Consider the following 15,740-nt stretch of genomic DNA (forward strand, 5'->3'; position numbering starts at 1 on the left):
AGCCATGAGGTTTTTTATTTAAGTGAAGATTTCATACTTGAAATTCAATGTGCACAATTTTTAAGATAGTACACATTCATTATGAAACAAATTTCTCCTTTTTTCAGTCATTGGCTAGCTAAAATTTAGATACATGGAATTGATTAAATTATTTTGTAATTAGTAGGGTGCTTAATTGCCTGAAGTAAATTTCTGTATCTTTGCAACTCTAACTTGCTAATCAAGACTGATGTCTTTTGCAGTATCAAAATTTTCATAAAGTTCAATGTAATTCAATGATATTCTACAACAAATTGTAAATTAAATTTTTTTTTATTTTTAATTGTTGATTCTTATTTCTAAAACAAATATTGTAATTTCCTTTATTATTAGTGAGTTTTAAAAAAATACTTATCCAATCAGAACTTTCTAGGTGCTTAGAAATAAACATTACTATATCAACAGTCATAGAGTTTAACTATCGGTATACCTCCTTTATTTAATATCTGGTAGTCTGTAAATTAGATATGATATGTATTTAACAAAAAACTCTGCCAATTGTTATGTACATTTAAAGTAATGTTTTTAACAAGAAATAATGTAGTGGGAATGAAATTACAATAAAAATGAACTCTATTTGTCTTATATGTACTTTTAATGTATGTCACAATTTTTAAAAACCATGCCTGATATTTATACATTAAATTATAATTTTGACACTGTAACTGGCTTTCCTCATTTGTAGAAGAAAACAAAACTACAAAAAAGTGATAGTGTTGTGGTAACCACCCATTCTGGAAATAGATTTGCGACCCACTAGAGGGTATAGGAAGGAATCCATACTTTGTAATGTAAATCTATTAAAAAGCCTATGGCGGGGTATGAAAGTGAATCTAGGGGGGGAGACTTAATTCTGATGCTTAGCATGAAACCACCTTCTAAATATACGTTTATATCCATCACTAACTGTCTGAGTCAGTGAAGTTTATCTAGTAAACTTTAGTGAAGATTGTCTCTCAGCTACACAAAGTGCTGAAAAAAGTGATGATTGAAAACTCAGCACTAAAATTACATGTACTTCGGAATATCTCAAAATAATTTTACAAGTTGAAAGGAATGTTGATCTGGATAGAGATGAAAGAGTCTGCTGATACTCAAATCTTCTTGCCAGAATATTCACTTTAGGGATTACTTCTAAGACATTTGTGATTTTAGGCCTGTTAATTTCTGTAATGTAAAATAATGTGATAATAATTTCTTATAAGTGGGTTACTTCACATTTGTGATTTGACAATTTGACATTGAACAATAGCACAGTTACTTTCTAAGTCAAATAAAATGTCTAAAATGATATGCTTTACTATATCAGTTGGTATTTATTATCTATCTCCTTCACATCGTTGTTGCTTAGGCCATAGTCTGGTGATGATCTATCAAACAAAGACAAAGGATACCTTCTGAAAGCCTTGATATTTTACAGAAAAAAATAAGACAAAGAAGACAGGTACCATGAAAATCTTAGTGACATATGAAAGACATATAGACAGCTGTGTATCATCCCACCATTGAAATCATGATTACGCTGATTTATAGGAATATAAATATAAATAAAGGAAGAGAGAAAATTGATTCAGGCTATGTATTTTATTCAAAAATTTAGAGAGAAAAAAAGCAATCTTCTGGCTGATGTCTTATTCGGAGTAGGATATTGCACCAGTGCCAAGAAGCTCACAGAGAATAGTTTGTGAACTTTGTACTGAGAAAGGATCAGGTCAGCAAATAACACATTGCTATTAAAGAATCAGCAGTAGCTCAAGAGTGTGACAAAGACAATGACAAGGAAGTAGCCTCCTGAAGACTATAGAAAACATGACTATAGATTGCCACAAGTAGCTATAGTCCAACTCCTGCCAACATGGATGCACATACTAGCAGGGTCCAGAAAGACGGTCCACTGGTCAAGAACACACGCTGTTCCTACAGCGGATATCAACTCCTACAAAGGGCAACCCACAAATGACTGTAATTCCAGTTCCAAAGGATCCAAGACTGTTTGTGACTTTCATGGGCACTGCACTCAGCTTCATAAGCCCACACTCCAACATACACATAATAATTAAAGGTAAATTTCTTTAATAAGATACATACAAGGATTAAATGACTGAAGTATGCAAGACTGACAAGAGAAAACAAAGAAAGAATCCAGCTGTAATTCGGATAAACAGATAGTTAAAGATCATATAAAAGTAAATGATGTTTCAAATAATAATGTAAATACTGCTTTGAACAAAATCTTTAAAATTTTACCTACCCTTTGTATGTTCTGTACATTAAAATTTTATATGCATAAGTTTCAGATGTGTATGCAAAAGCAAATTATGTAATCTCAGAACCAGCAGTTAGAAACTATGATTGCTAAAATGTTATAAACATTATAATTTCCAAACTATTTCTTTCTTATGGATGGAAGGCAAGACAAATGATTCTAAAAGTGCTCAAATGAAGTTTAAAGAATGTGCATAATATAATATGCCTTCTTATTGCTTGCTGGAAAAGCAAACAAAGGGAATTATCATTCATATATACTCATATATAAATATAAAGGTCCTCCTGTACAAATGTTAACATGCATACAAGGGGGAATTATAAAGGGCAGAGAAAGGGAAGAAAGAGGTGTGATTTAAGAAAGAGAAAGGAAAAGAAAGAATGAAAAAAGAGAAATACAAAATATAATGAAATTTATATTTATATATCATTATAGAATCATGATTTAGCTCTCTCCATTCTAAGATTAAAAAACAATTTACATTCTCTATAAAGCCACTTGTAGTAAATAATGTAACTGTTAAACACACACATTATCCCCAGTTTCTCAGAATTTTTTTGTTTCATTACATGAATAATATGAAATCAATGAATAAAAATATTAATAAAAAATTCTTTAGGTGTGTGTGTGCATGTGTGTGGCTATGAGGGAGAAAGGATTTTTACATGGATTAACTTCTTCACAGTCTCCTTTACATCCTTATTTCTTAGACTGTAAATAAGAGGATTGAGCATAGGGATGACCATGCTATGAAACACAGTGACTCTCTTAATAAGAAGCAGTGAGCTCTTGGACTTGAGCACACAGTGAAGAAGAATGATTCCGTGGCAGAGGGAGATAGCAGTCAGGTGGGGCGCACAGGTAGACAAGGCTTTTTGGAGTGCTCCTTTAGTAGGAATCTTGAAGACAGTAACAAAGATAACATTATAGGAGACAATGATGATCAGGAGACTACAAATCTCATTGAACATACAAACTAATAAGCATGCCAACTGGCTGAAGGAAGAATCAGAACAGGCGGTTGAGAGGATGGCAGAGTACTCAAAACAAAAGTGGTTAATGATGGTAGATCTACAGTAAGATAGTGCCAGAAGAAAATATGTGATTGTGGTAGCACAGAGCCCACCCCAGAGGTAAGTTATGCTTACAAGGAAAGTACAGGGCCTACGAGACATAGCCACAGTATAGAGCAGAGGGTTACAAATGGTGACAAAGCGATCGTAGGCCATCACTGCTAACATGAAGATTTGGGCAACCAAACAAGCACAGCCAAAGTAAAACTGGACTATGCATCCTTTGATGAACATAGATCTGTCTATCATTATCAAAAGGTCTAAGAGTTTGGGTACAATCACTGTGGTGTAACAAAGATCAATGAAGGATAAATGACTGAGGAAAAAGTACATGGGAGTGTGGAGTTTGGCATTGATCCTGATGACCAAAATCATATCCAGATTTTCCAAAACAGTGATAGTGTATATGATCAAAAACACCAGGAACAAAGGCACTTGTAAGTTCGGATACTCTGAGAATTCCAAGAAGACAAAGAAGACTCCAGTACTCTGGTTTCTTGAGTGATGCATTTGGATCCTATTGGAGAAAATCAGAAAATTCATTCCAGGCAGAAGGATACAGTCGAAGATGTTTATAGTAAGAAAGGAGAGAGAATATACCTTAATTCATGCTATAGCATACACCAATTGGTATTTGAAAAGAACATAGTGTGACTTTGAATCACAATTTTTTTATACACATAGGTTTCTTATATCAGTCAGAAATAATATAATTTAATATACACCAAGAAGTCATGAACACCCCTGTGTAAACACTTTAATGTTATCACTCAGGGATAGTCAACACTCCAAACTGGATATAATTCCCATTTCACCATCTAAGTTTTAGGACACCATCTCTGATAATTCTGTTACTGGAGTAGAGCTTGTAAACAAGGCTCTTACTATACAGATGTGTGCAATGGCTTTAGATTCCCAAATAACTCTTCTTAAATAATGGTTGGTATTTTTTAATTAATTAATTTATTTATTTATAAAAATTTCTACTTCCTCCCCTCCTCCCAATTCCCTCCCATTACCTCCACTCTCTCTCCTCCTCCCTCTCCAATCTTAAGAGCAGTCAGGATTTCCTGCCCTGTGGGAAGTTCAAGTTCCTCACCCTCCCTCCAGGTCTAGGAAGGTGAGTATCCAAACAGATTAGGATCCCAAAAAGCCAATACAAGCAGAAGAAACAAGACCCAGTGCCATTGATGGCTTCTCAGTCAGCCCCATGTCAGCCACATTCAGAGAATCCAGTTTGATCACATGCTCATTCAGTCTCAGTCCAGCTGGCCTTGGTGAGCTCTCATTAGATCAGTCCCCTTGTATCAGTGGGTGAATGCACCTTTAATGGTCCTGATTTCCTTGTTCATGTTCTCCCTCCTTCTGCTCCTCATTTGGACCTTGGGGGCTCAGTCCAGTGCTCCAATGTGGGCCTCCGTCTCGATCTCCATCCATCATCGGATGAAGGTTCCCTCTGATTCTGCCTTCCTTGCTCACGTTCTCCCTCCTTCTGCTTCTCATTTGGACCTAGGGAGTTAAGTCCAGTGTTCCAATGTGTGTCTCTGTCTCTATCTCCATCCATCGCCAGATGAAGGTTCTATGGTGATATGCAAAATATTCATCAATATGGTTATGTGCCAAGGCCAGTTCAGGCACCTTCTCCTCTGCTGCCCAGGGAACAATCTGGGGACCTCTCCTTAGGCCTGGGAACCCCTCCAGAATAAAGTCTCTTGCAAACCCTAAAATGGCTCTCTTAGTTGAGATATATACCTCCCTGCTCCCATATCCATCCTTCCTCCCTCCCCCGCCATCCCATTCCCCCAAATCATCCCCAATCCTCCCCCTCTCCCTTCTCTCTAACCATCTCCCGTTACTTTCACACCCCCACTCCCGTGCACCCAAGTTTGCCTGGCAATTTTGTCTACTTCCAATATCCAGGAGGATAACTATATGATTTTCTTGAGGTTCACCTTCTTATTTAGCTTCTCTAGGATCACAAATTATAGGCTCAAATACCTTTAATTATGACAAGAATCCACTTATGAGTGAGTATATACCATAGTCCTCTTTTTGGGTCTGGGTTACCTCACATATCTATCACCATGCACAAAACTCAAGTCCAAATGGTTGGTATTTTTGTGAAAAAATTTAAACATTGTCTTATTAAATTGTATGGTGTTTGAGTTTTAGTGTCTATTTCTGTTTTTGTCTTCCTGTTTCTATATTCTAAGATATAAAATGCCTCTATTAGTAGTTATGAACATTAAACTATTGACTAAAAGAAAAGGAATTTCAGGGTTTCATGTGCATGTTGATAAAATGACATGCATGGAAAGGAATACAATATAAAATCTCAAATTCTTTTGAAGTACAATGATATATACATAATGTAAAGAGTACAGAAATTTGCAAATGAATTTAGCATCACAGTCATGATTTTATGAACTGGGACATGAAACATAAATAAAATTTAGCATACACTCTAATATTCAACACTTCACAGAATCCTTTAATAAAAGACAAGATTATAAAGTCAGTTCTTTTCCAATACTGACTCATCTTACACAAAAACATTAACACAAAGGGTAGAGAGTCACATCTCTTGTCTCCTACCTTGTTTATTTTGTTGAACAGATAATTAAATAATTAAAATGCTCATTTTTAGTACAAAAATTTAATTTATATAATTTAGGGAAATGTTGTTTTGTAAGACAGAGGTATAATATAAATCGTCATTTTTCACATTGAAAACCAAAAGTTCTTGATTTATCTTTTCTATAAAAAAGCATATGCACTGGTTATTCTATTCCTTGTTTCATAGGTTTAATTTCCCTTATGCACGATTCTAACTGTCTGAATTCTCTACATTGAAAATGCCAATACAGAGATTCACTTTTAATGGGGTATCTTATACAGTATTTTATATTCAAGGACAAATTATTTTTGTCCAATCATTTCTAATCTTGAATACTTAGATTACTTAACATTTTCTAGCAAACCTAAATCTCTAAAATAAGGTTACAGACTCTTTTGGCCTATTTTTAAAATCTTAAAAGTTTATAGTGTTCTGTTTGAAATTTGACCTTTAGAAGTAAATATTTGCTTCCTCATAGAAACATTCTTATAAACAAGCATGAAAAACAGTAGTGCTCTGTACTCTTCCGTATATACGACTTTCCTTGTACTTCTGATAATTGAAACTTGGGTAGAGTAATACTACATTTTCAATAGTGCACAATATAGGTTTTCAATATTTGCTTTACCCTTATTACTATTTTAGATGTAATGCAATTTTGGCTTCACAAATGTCTGAAATGTCTCTCCTTTCTCTTTGCATTAATTTGACATTTAAGTGAATTGCTCTATACCTAGTATTCTCCAACTTCATAACTATGTCCCAGTATTGTGAACAACAGGGCTTGCTACTCAAGTCTTAATAACAGGCCATTTACTGATTCTTTTGAATATACAGATGTGACTTCAGTAAGACCATTGACTGGATTGGGCGAGCATATGCTAAAATTCTGCTTAAATGAACTATTCATATGTGGCGCCAACAAGTTATGGAAGGTCTATTACCCTTGGACATGAAAACATAATGAGTAATTATTAACTAAAAGTATTGGTGTCACTGTCATTGTTATCATATGGCTTAAATAAGTTACTTTTAGAGCAATAAATACTTTTTGACACCTATCAGTGAATGCCCACAAAATATAAGCTGTTCTTTCCTGCAATTTCATGGTTTCTTGAGTTTACTTAAAATTTATAATACATGAAAAGCAAATATAGAATTACCATTAATATTTTGTAAATTATGACTTGTGTAACTAAATGAGAAACCATGAATGGAAACACTCTGACAAAGATACAGTAGAAGCGGTGTTCTTCCTTGATCTTATTATGATTACTATTAAGCTTTCAGATTTAGGTTCCTGCAGTTTCCCAAACTATCACACATTGTTTGCATCTTCTTTTTTGTTACAGTTTAGGTGAAATAGAAGAATCATGCAACGTGCACTCATGTGTGGATTCTAACTTCATAGCATTTAGGCTTATCAAATTACCCATCTCTCAACAAGAGCATTTATATGTACATACTGCCAAATTATTGTCAAAATTAAATGTTTAATTAATATTATTTTAATTATACAATGCCTACTACACACTCAATACACTAATAAACCTCAAACACAAACTCAAGTCAAGATTTTTACTAATATAATAAGTAGTTCAATACCTTGCATTCTGAATCTCAGGTGAATCAGATGTTGTCACAGAGCTCTTTCCCTAATAAAAATATACTTTCAACTTAGAATCTCTCACATCTAAATTATGATACGACATGTTAATTAACTAACCACCCAAAACCATACTCCCACTGTAGGTTTATTAATTGAAAGTTTTTTTGATCAATTCCATAAATTACAAAAAAATTATGAAACTTTGATTAAAGACATGAATCTAATTGGGAATTAAGTCATAAGAGTTCCATTTTCAAAATATGCCAGGAGAAGAGCCAAGAAAATTTATTTATTACTAAAAGGATAATGTTTAGCTTAAAAATTCTTACAATGTGAGTAAGACTCAGAAACCAAATATGACGGTCAAAGATTGTGTTTTAACTCTCAAAGCATGGCCCCAGGAAATCAAACCACAGAAATCTTGAGAAAGTTTACCATGAACTAGAAACAAGATGACTAAGAACTGCTTCCCAATTATGAGTATAATTAACTGAAATCACCAAATCATATGGGACAGTAAACAGGTTGGTAACTATTAGTAGAAAATTACAGCAAACTTACAGCAACAAAAGGGCGATTCAAAATAATATGAATTTATTGTTGAAAATATGACATCTCCAAAAATTATATCATGTTTATCAGCTTGCATTTGTAAATAAGTTAATAACAGACTTTCTGTAGCATTATTTGTCTTTTAATATCTCATTTTAAGTAAATTGCTAATCTTACAATAAAGCTGATTATACAAACACATACTTATTGTCAATTGATGTGTTAATATTTTGAGGATTTACTGAGTTGTATTACAGAAGCACTTTAAGGGGGCATCCTTAAAGTTTGTTGTTATTTATAATGATTTTTGGCATAGTAATCCAAATCTTATTTTATTAAAGCATTACCAAACTGTGTGTCTTGGATTACACTCTTACCACACTTAAAACGTGAAGTTAAGACATTTCAGCAGACTGAAAGTAAAGTGTTGCCACCTGTCTACTAATTTTATCAAAAGGAAGTCAAATGGATTTCAAATTATCACTTACTTGAGTTTATTTTTTCATTTATTCTATCCCATTTGATACGGTATTGTCTTATATGAGATTGATGGTCGAGTTTTTTTCTCATTTATTTCCCCTCCCTCCTCTCCCACCAATTTCTCTCTCCTCTCCTTTGCGACTCTCACCTCTACTTCTCCTCCATATCTGTTAAGAAAAGGGAAGATTTCACACTGATATCAACAAAACATGGTATATCAGGATGTGGTAAGTCTAAGAACCTTCCCATGAATTAAAGCTGGACAAGGCAACTCAGTATGAGATATAGTATTCCAAAAACTAGTAAAGAAGTCAGAAACAGCCCCTCCTCTTACTGTTAGGAGGCCCAGAAGATCAAGCTGCATAAGAGTCACTTATATGCAGAGGACCTAGCTTAGTCCCATGCAAACTCCTTGGATGTCCGTCCGTTCAGTCTGGGTAAGTTCTATGAGCCCAGGTTAGTTGGTTCTGTGGATTTTCTTATGGTATCCTTGACCTCTCTGCTTCCTGCAATCTTTCCTCTCTTTAGCAGGTTTGCCTAAATTCAACCTAAGGTGTGAGTGAGGGGAGGGAAACTCAGCCTCTGTTTCCACTCGTAACTGGATGAAACCTCTCTGATGACTATTGGGCTAATACTGTACTAAGCACGGGTCTATGAGTACAGCAGAACATTGTTAGGCACAGGTGAAAGCACAGGTGGAGAATGTTTTTTGGAGTGCTCCTTTAGTAAGAATCTTGATGACAATGACAAAGATAACAATAAGTGAGAATTCTTGCTCTCAAGTTTGGTGTCTCTTTTGTGCGGCTTGAATATTTGCACGCTGTTTGATCCTGTAATGCGCCCATATGCATTACGTATTCATTTCCTCAGCTACAGAACAATAAATAAAATCAATACATTTGCAAATTAAATACATGCCTTATATATGTATGCTAAAGTTATTATATAAACTTATTTTTGACTATTACTAAATCTTTCCCAAGATTCAGTTCTATTCTATTATATTATAATAAAAATAGAAATAAAAATAAAAATAGAATTTTTATTAAAATAGAATTTTTTAAATAAAGTCAAAAAATAGAAAAGAGAAAATAAAAATGGGCTAAACACTGCACTTCACAGCAACAAGATATATTATACTAATGACCCTGAAACTAGGAATATTGAAACTGTATCCACCTAGGAATTTCTTATATTTTTATACTGTCAGAAAACAAAAGAGCCTGGATATCTCAGTCGGTAAAGCATCAGACTTTTAATCTGAGGTTCCAGGGTTTAAGTCCCTGTTATGGTGGGAAGTAGTCATTTGCAGGGTGGTGGTGGCACATGCCTTTAATCCTAGCACTTGGGAGGGAGAGCCAGGTGGATCACTTTGAGTTCGAGGCCAGCTTGGTCTACAAGAGCTAGTTCGAGGACAGGCTCCAAAGCTACAGAGAAACCCTGTCTCAAAAAAACTAAAAAGAAAAAGAAAAAGAAAAAGGAAAAGGAAACAATTGCCGCTCCACATTACCGCTCGATGTGTTGACAGAAATCCAGACCTCAGGATGACTGTAATCAAGCACTCTACTAATATTCTAAATTCAAAATTGCATAAAAATTTCCATATGAACAGTCTATGCATAACTTCACGTTTTTCTAATAAAACTGATCTTTGGTTTTTCAATAATTTTCGTACCTTATTCCATCTGAAAAGGTTCTAGAAATCTACACATCATGGCTCCTAAAGAAGAGTTTCAGACATTTTTTGAATTTTTTAATGTTTTATTATCTCTCTGGTATTGATAAAACACTTAGATTTAAGTCTTTACATCTCTCTGTATATCTAACTGCTTCCCTGTCTATCTATAAATGCATCTTAGAAAGAACAATAAATAATCATTATCAGTAATTATGAACCATAAAATATGCAAATATTAAGGAAACTGAGTTTTATAATGACAGCAATTTATCGTGACATTGGTATTAGTCCTTGAAGTCTATTGTATTATCATATGTAAACATATTAGTCTTACCGAGCATCACAAATTAGTCAGGACTCACAAAATATTGATAATTCTACCACATTTAATATTAACTTGTAGGCTTCATTGAAATCCATGTCAACTTTGAAGATCAACTGAAATATTTAACATTGTATAAATTCTTTATAAAAAAGACAATATTGTAAGAGGGCAATTTTCAGAGGATCTTCCTGGAAAATTGCTCCAGGCCAATACTAAGGTCAATGGTAGGTGCTGCCTTGTAAACATCTGTTGCCTAGGCCAAAGAGGAACAGGGGAGTTCTCTGAAATAGACTTAATTTAAATGGTTTCAACTTGGAAAAGATAGACTATCATATATAAAACACCATTACTACACAGGCAGCTAAAACAATCTGTCAGAACAACAGATGAAGTTCATCTTGAGGTTCATTAAAATTGAGGCTAGAGAAGAACTCAGTGCATCTCTAGCAGATTAAGTCGCTGAGAATAGGTATACTGTGACCCTTGATTTTATATCTGTTTTGTTTTGATTTCTTCTGTGTGCCTTATTTTGTTGTAGTTCATAATGACATTGTTGCTATCATTTCATTATTGGTTGTTAAGTGCAGACTGGTAAGCACTGAAAACATATACAAACAACAAAAAGAGACTTAGCAAGTTGTGTTTATGTATTTGTACACACACACACACACACACACACACACACACACACACACACACACTTCTGACTCCAAGAACCCAGATTGAGGTCAAATAAAAGGTTTTGAAAATATAGCCCTTCCTTTTTTTTTTTTTTTTTACTTTGCAACACTTCTCAGTCAGAAAATGGTAGATACTAACATGTTTTTGTTCTGTACCTTCCCTTAAAATCTACAACTGTCTTTAAAAGTATCTGGGTTCCAATGTAAATATGTACACATCTATAGCCTGACTATAAAAATAATTGGGAGTGCTATTTAATTACACTTACAGTCAGTCTTCCAAGTGACACAGCAAATATTCTCCCAGGCAGCAAGCATTTCATGACACCCATCTCTCTCTCCTAACTATAATTATGTCCTTAAAATTCTATCAAATATGAATGCAGTCACTTTTCTATCCAATCCCAGACCAACCTTCATGAAAACATCAGGGATTAATGCAGGTATCAAAAATAAACTGCAATTATTTGCTTCTAATACATATTAGAAAATTCCAATTATATAAAGCCCACTAAATGTCATCATTGCTGTATATATTAACAAAATATTTCCTAAATATATGTAAAACTTCAGAATTAAAAATATTACTTTTCAAATATAATTGTTAGATACTATTAAATTAATAAATGAGTTTAGAATACAAAGTCATTCAAATATTTTAGGCTTGTAAGATATAATGTTTAATACCTTGTGTTATTTCCTACTTGGTGAGATGGATATAGCAGATACTCCTGTTTTAACAATATTTTTATGACATAAATGTAATATTTTAAAAACTTCCACATAAAATAAAAATATGCTAATATGTAAGGTTTGACTAATAATTCATTGGAAACTAGGCAAACTTAAGCAAATTCACAGGACTACTTACTGATGGATTTTTATTCTGTTAAGTAAATTATTAAATTAATAAAATATACACTTTTTTTCCAGTTTGCCCATACTTATCCTGTCAGTGAAAGTTTCTTACAAATTCGTAGCCTCTAAGGAAGCAAAAAAAATCTGATTTCTTCCCATTATAAAAGAAAGCCTTGGGCTTCACAAAATGTCTCTGAAGGGAAGCCAGACTCAGAGGACAAATTTAGGTGCTATGTTTTACAATAACTGCATGGTCAGGAGGGAATAAAACCCCTGGGTACTTGGGGTACACATGTGAACTGAAAACAAAATAAATCAAGTTTCATCATCCTAATTTAGTCAATAATTACCTTAAAACATTAAGGCATATGAGGAAATTCAACCCACTGATAATCTGGCCTTAGGAAAATAAATTTTGTCAAGAAAAACCATCCAGGCATTATTAAAATCTTTTTTTTTTAAATTTACTGAGAGCACTCAGAGAATTGAAATGCACCTTCCAGGTCTTCAAAACTCACCTGGACTCAGAACTTGGAATGTCAGGTTGGAGAACAGTCTGCGGGACATGGAAGACTGTGGAATATTCCTTTACATTATATGAACACATGTTGCTGTGATTAGTTTAATAAAGAAACTGACTGACTCATAGCTTAATAAAATAAATAAGGTAGATGGGAAAACTAAACCAAGAATTCTGAGGAAAAGAAGGGTAGAATCTGAGAAGATTCAAACAACAACAACAAAAAAAAAAACAAGATGAACATGCTGATCTGAAACTACAACATATAGTTCCCAACAAGTAATTTTGGGATCACATTTTATATTAAGTGATGGTACAAACTATTGTTTTAGCATGCAATGTATATGCCATTCTTATGTAGAATTTACAGACATAGTAAATATAAATGTTAGCTTTTCTAATTTATTAAAGAATTTTTCTGAGGATGCGTAACTTTCAACACAATTGCACCACTAATACAATAGAAGTTACTTTAGGGGGAAAAAAGACAGTAAACATTCCTTCCGTTAAGGTAAAAGAAAACTCATCAAAACCCAATTACAAATTTGTGCAAACAAATAAAGAGCCATCATATAGGCACACTGTGTGCTACTAGGGACCCTTTTGAGTGTATTGAGTCAATAAATTGGAAAACCTAGAAAAAAATGGATACATGACTTTACACTTACAACTTTTAATCATAAACACAAATTTTCATTAAACTTATAAGAAACAAAATTAAAGCAGTAATAAAGATTTTGCGATAAAGAAAATAACAGGAAAAAAATTTCACTTTTAATTTTACTAAATTTGTACAAATTTAGGACCAGAGATATGGTAGTAATTACAATTCATAAGTTTGCTTGCTATTCCTCCTAATTTTGTAATATGGTAAGCCTTGACATTAAATGATGTAGGATGTCGTTCTGTACATGTGTTGTTTTTATTGGTTGATGAATAAAGTTCTTTTGACCGACAGCTTAGCAGAGCAAAGACAGGTAGAAAATCTGAACAGAAATATATAGAGAGAGTAGACAGAATCACAGAAACACCATGTAGCTTCTGAAGGAGACAATCTCCAAAATCTAACTGGTAGGTCACAGCTTCGTGGTGATTCATTGATTAAATGGGTTAATTTAAGACTATAATAGCTAACTAGAAATATGCCTGAGTCATTGGCCAAGCAGTGTTTCAATTAGAATAGTTTCTGTGTGATTATTCGAATCTGGACAGCTGGAAAACAAATGAACATTCTCCATTTACAATTAAATTTAGAAAATGAATTAATAACAGTTGAATATTGCTGGAGAGAGATTTTTCCTACCAGGGCACTGATGACTATGAGTTGCCCTTGATATAGTAAGTACAGTTTATTGTGTTTCTTAAAAGAAACCCTGATTAAATTCATTGTTTCAAGTTACTTGATTGAAATAGCTTCTATTCTTGGTGCCCTATCTTGGATGACAAGATATTTTGTTCGCATTTCTTCAGAACAAGTTCGCACGACAACACACATGTTATGAAATATCATACTACAAAATATAAATATGAACAGCTAATATGAGTCAATTAAAAATAAAAATTTTCCATACAATTATCTGTTATGATGGCTTGAATAAGAATGACTTTCAAACGCTCACAGACTTGAATACTTGGTCAAAAGTCATTGGCACTATTTGAAAGGATTAGGAAGCATGGCATTGTTAGAGGACGTGTGTCACTGGTAGTATTCTTTGTATTTCAAGGACCTAAGCCAGGCCTAGTCCCTTTCTCTTCCTGTTGCCTGTTGATCCAGGTGTAGAACTCTCACCTACTTCTCCAGTACCATATTTCACTTCATGTGCCACGTTCCCACCATGATGACAACAGACTTAACTTCTGAAACTGTAAATTAGTCTCAATTATATATTTTCCTTTAAAAACATTGCCATAATTATGGTGTCTCTTCACAGTAAAAGAACTCTGACTAAGACACATGTGAAGCACAAATTTTAAAGTGAAGAAAGAAAAATATTTGAACTTTCATAAATAAGGTACTTTTTTAGACAAACACAAAATTAATTGATCAAAATGTATGAGAAGTAAGAAAAAGTGGAGAAGCCTCAAAATCATCAGAAATGAAAGAGTAAACACATAATCTGATGCCAGAAAAATAAAACGAATTTGAAGTGAATTGCAAAAGAATTGCCAACACATTTTATAAACTGTAGGTAAAAGATGAATGTTTGTAAACTGTACTCTTTCATGAATAAGCTATGAGAAGATGGGAGATACTAGTAAATATAAAAACTCAAGTGGGCAGAAAGCATCAGTTGGTTAGCAATAGCAAATGGTAAGTCCTGGAAACATGCATATAAGTAACATTATGTAGCCTGAGGCAGTCCTATTTAGAATATATTTGCAAATATATGCATGCAAATAAGAACAACTAATGAAAAAAAGTCATGAATTTGAAAGAGATTAAGGATGTATATATGAGAGGGTTTGAAGTAAAGAGTGAGACAAGGGAAATGACATATTTATATTATAACCTCAAAGCTATGAGAAATTTTTTTAAAGTCTATCTTGACTCCTTTTAAATAAATTTAAACATTTCAATATACTTAACAATTCTTTTAAAAGTAATAAAAATTAAAGCAATAAGTTGGATATTTATTTTGGTAAGTTCAATTGCCACCAATAAAGAAAGTACAGTTGTAAATCTTTATTTTATAAATATTCATGACAAAAAATCATAAATTCTGGTGCATTATAATGAAAATACCACAGGTGAATGAAAGAGGATCCTGATATCAATGGAGAGGATCACTGCCCAGTCTGTGCTACTCACACTAATAAGAATTTAGGAGATTTTATTACTAAGACACTGGTAGTCCTTACATTTGTATTTTATATTTACTTTTATATTTAATGCCCTGTTATACATTAACATAAATTGTCACACAAATAGTAAATATTTATAAATAAAAAAAGAAATTGACAATAGAATTTATTTTTGGAAAAAATTGATAATTAGAAATATAACATATTTTCTAAGGCTTTAATTCATAACATCTTTCTGGTC

The 15,740-nt window shown here is 33.2% G+C and overlaps 2 protein-coding genes across 2 annotated transcripts in view; both read right to left on the reverse strand.

The window, feature by feature from the left end:
- LOC146895758 (uncharacterized) overlaps positions 1-15,740 on the reverse strand; it is a 104,228-nt gene that overhangs the window by 48,146 nt on the left and 40,342 nt on the right. Inside the window, exon 6 of the mRNA XM_087898242.1 lies at positions 15,208-15,214. Coding sequence (XP_087754368.1) covers positions 15,208-15,214 — 7 coding nt within the window. The remainder of the gene's footprint in view (positions 1-15,207; positions 15,215-15,740) is intronic.
- LOC148122851 (olfactory receptor 1165-like) lies at positions 2,947-3,921 on the reverse strand. Its single transcript, XM_087898339.1, has one exon. It carries the CDS (start codon positions 3,919-3,921, stop codon positions 2,947-2,949), a length of 975 nt encoding a protein of 324 aa, XP_087754465.1.

This window comes from Myodes glareolus, chromosome 2 (genome assembly GCF_982192425.1).
Source record: "Myodes glareolus chromosome 2, mMyoGla1.1, whole genome shotgun sequence".
Lineage (NCBI taxonomy): Eukaryota > Metazoa > Chordata > Mammalia > Rodentia > Cricetidae > Myodes > Myodes glareolus.